The 4,019-nt window shown below is 32.1% G+C and overlaps 1 protein-coding gene across 1 annotated transcript in view; it reads right to left on the bottom strand.

The window, feature by feature from the left end:
- Positions 1-4,019, bottom strand: part of LOC107681294 (probable ATP-dependent RNA helicase DDX27) — a 26,715-nt gene that overhangs the window by 7,631 nt on the left and 15,065 nt on the right. The window contains 2 exon segments of the mRNA XM_016477564.1: positions 3,324-3,423; positions 3,503-3,653. Of these exon segments, the coding sequence (XP_016333050.1) occupies positions 3,324-3,423; positions 3,503-3,653 (251 nt within the window).

The following is a 4,019-nucleotide window of genomic DNA, read 5'->3' as shown; positions in this document are numbered from 1 at the left end:
TTTGTTTACATAATACATGTGCGTGTGTGTACTGTGTATATGTGTATATAAATACACATGCATCTATATATTTAAGAAATATTTACACACACATATATACATATTATATATATATATGATTTATATTATATATAAATGCACCCACATACATGTATATATTTAAGAAATGTAATATATTTATATGTAAATATGAAATATATATATATGTGGTATATATTTAAGAAATGTAATATATTTATATATAAATATGAAATATATATATATGTGTGTGTGTGTGTAAATATTTCTCTTCATGGAACATGATCTTTACTTAATATCCTAATGATTTTTGGCATAAAAGAAAAATCTATAATTTTGACCCATACAATGTATTGTTGGCTATTGCTACAAATATACCCCAGCGACTTAAGACTGCTTTTGTGCTCCAGGGTCACATATTATGTGCAAACTAATGAGAACTCACAGTCTTCACTCCCTCTATATCCAGACCTCTGGCAGCCACATCTGTGGCCACTAAAATATCAATCTGTTCGTCCTTGAAACGCCTGAAACACAAAGACGTCTTTCATGCAGCAGTCAAATATTTGTGCTTTGTTTTTGCATGAAACTCTTCACGGCACCTCAGACTCTCCAATCTCTGCGTCTGCGACAGGTTTCCGTGAAGCTCGCCGACCTTTAACCCCATCAAGCCCAGCAGGATGTGCATGCGGTGAGCCTGCTTCTTCGTCTGAGTGAAGAGCATCACGTGGTCCTGAAAAGTTCTGGTCAGGAGAGCTGCGGACGATTTAACACACGCGTTTCACAACAAGACTAAATCCAAGAACAAATCAGGAAAGACTCTATGACTCTGTTCCAAACCCTAGTGAGCTGCCTAGACAGCATTTTCAGAAGACTCTTCCAAACAGTAGAAAGCAACATTTTTTTTTAATTGAAATACTTCATTTTTGGTCAAAATATAAGCCAATATTGCATGCATGCATCCTTCATGGATATGCAATCCCAGAATGCACTGCAATCAGTGTTGTTATAGTTCAAAACAATCTATTAATAAAAATCTTTTTTTTTTTTGGGAACTGAAAATGCTGAATTTAAATTAAATTAGTTTGAAAGTTTTAGATAAGAACTTGCCTTGGCAACTGAACTAAGTTGACTAAAACCGAAATAAAAATAAAACCTAAAGAGAAATATGCTAAATAAAAAATAAAAAAAATCACAAAATTATAAAAATATAAATATTATAAAAATTATAAACATAGTATATATTATAAAAATACAAATCTAAAAATAAAAGCAAATTTAAAAGATTTCCAAATACTATAATAGTATATGATTAATGCTAAAATAACACTGACTGCAATTAGCTAAAATATTTTCCTTCAAACATGGTGGACAGCTTCAAAGCAAAGGTACATTATAAATATATTTTGATATTTTTTATTTATATTTTGATTGTAAATAGTTGAATAATTTTTAAAAAAATGCACATTTATGTGCTTATTCGAGGAACACACTTACGCCAAACTCTACTGGATTCACTGAGTGTTAGTCGAGTCTTTTGTGTGGTTCACTAATGACCATTTACAGAGTTACTATCCGTGAAAAACACTTGAAATCAGTTACTTATAAAGATGCAGTTCAGTCAGAACACCCTATGTAGACAGCACACTAACAAGGGCACCTTACCTGCAACTATAGCCTCTCTGTCTCCTTCTTTATTGGGTCTGATCCTCACAAACTCTTGTCTGAGAACGTCTGTATCGTCTGTATTACTGTTCACAAAGATCCTCACCGGCTGCTTCAGCGACACGGACGCCAGATGAGGGGAAATAAGGGAAATATGAAAAAACGCACAATATAGACGTGTTGTACTAACAGTCAGTCAAAAATAACATTCTATATGGCACACAACCCATATGATGGCTACGTTTAGTCTATAAGCTACATTGTGCAAATTGTAAAAATAACCCTGATTCTGCACCAGCTGCTTCAGCGACACGGACGCCAGATCCTTCACCTGAGGGGAAATATTACAAAACTATCAGTCTAATATCGGCCGAATTGATATGATCGATATGATCGCAAGTGTATCCAGTGTTTAGAACAGAATAATTTTTTTTATAGCAAAACGAAACTGTTTGTCCTGTTTGTCCGTAAAGAAACCAAACAAATTGTATGCATTTATAAAAAGTCATTATCTATTTTATGTAATTCATAGTTTTGTGTAAACAATGCATTATTAATATTTCTATTGATTTATTTTGATGTTTTGATTGACTTTTTTACTATCTGATATGGTCACTGGTAGATCCACTGTTTGGAACTGAATGATTTTTATGGAAAAACAAGGTGATATCAATTGTTTTTGTCAGTAAAGAAATTAAACAAATTAGAAATTGTGGTATTATGGTATTTATTTATTTAGTTTGATTTTATGTATTCGTTTAAGCATTTATTTGTTTTATGTTTTTTTAGGGCTGTCAAATCGATTAATAGCGATTAATTGTATCTAAAATAAAAGTTTGTGTTTACATAATACATGTGCGTGTGTGTACTGTGTATATGTGTATATAAATACACATGCATCTATATATTTAAGAAATATTTACACACACATATATACATATTATATATATATATGATTTATATTATATATAAATGCACCCACATACATGTATATATTTAAGAAATGTAATATATTTATATATAAATATGAAATATATATATATGTGTGTGTGTGTGTAAATATTTCTTAAATATATACATGCATGTGTATTTATATACACATATACACAGTACACACATGCATTACGTAAAAACGTTTATTTTGGATACAATTAATTGCTATTAATCGATTTGACAGCCCTAGTTTATTTTAAGTATTTATTTTATATATCTATTTAACTATTTTATATATTAATTTTGATGCATTTATTCATTTATTTTGATGCATTTTTATATCCATCCATCCATCCATGGTCACTGCTGCATCCAGTTTGGAACTCAATGTTTTAAACGAGAAGATTAATTGTTTTTGTCAGTAAAGAAATAAAACAAACCGTGGTATTGCAATATGTATTTAGTTTTATTTTATGCATGCACTTTTAATGCATTTATTTATTTGTTTGTTTTGTGCATTTATATATTTATTTATATATGCATTTATTTACATATTTAAACTTATTTTATATATTCATTTTTTTTTTATGCATTTCTCTCTCTATCACTTTATTACTTGCACAACATAATCTGATTTCTCAACACTTAGAAAACACATGATTGACTGTGAAGTCAAGTCAAATAACGCTGAAGCTCAGCAGCATCACCTCTTCACTCATGGTGGCTGAGAACAGCATGGTCTGTCTCTGATAGGAGCACATCCTGATGATCTCCTTCATCTGCTCCTCGAAGTACTCATCCAGCATCCTGAGCCAAAGACACACGTCTAAATAACCAGCCAAAGCATGTAGAAGTCTCAGCTGTATTCTGGAAGATTCGCTCTCACCTGTCGGCCTCGTCCAGGATGAGGATCTCGATCTGACTGAGCTCAAACGAGGGTGTGTTGTGCAGGTGGTCGATCAGGCGTCCCAGTGTGGCGATCAGGACGTCTGGCCCCACCCTCAGCGCCGCCTCCTGAGACTTCAGGTCCAGCCCACCTGACAGACGCATCACAAACCTCTCACAACACTTCCTGGCCTCATTTCTAACAGTGCATCCATTGCTTCATTCCATTTCAAAACCTACAAATGTCTTATTTTAATGCAATGACCAAGAAGGGCATGAGAAAGAGAGAATTAAAGCAACAGAGCCACTCTTGACCTGTGCTGTTATTAAAAAAAACAAACTATTACAATTATTTTAAAAGCAAATAAAAATGAAATAAAATAATTATTAGATGAGAAACTTAAAATAAATGCTGCCTTGGCAACTAAAAGAAATCAAATAAGTTTAGGTTGAAATACTCAAATTAACCAAAAACTGAAATAAAATAGAAATATGAAGAAAAAAAAATGAAAAAAAAT

The sequence above is a fragment of the Sinocyclocheilus anshuiensis genome, unplaced genomic scaffold, assembly GCF_001515605.1.
Source record: "Sinocyclocheilus anshuiensis isolate Anshui unplaced genomic scaffold, SAMN03320099.WGS_v1.1 scaffold1632, whole genome shotgun sequence".
Lineage (NCBI taxonomy): Eukaryota > Metazoa > Chordata > Actinopteri > Cypriniformes > Cyprinidae > Sinocyclocheilus > Sinocyclocheilus anshuiensis.
This window is presented reverse-complemented; position numbering and strand designations above follow the sequence as displayed.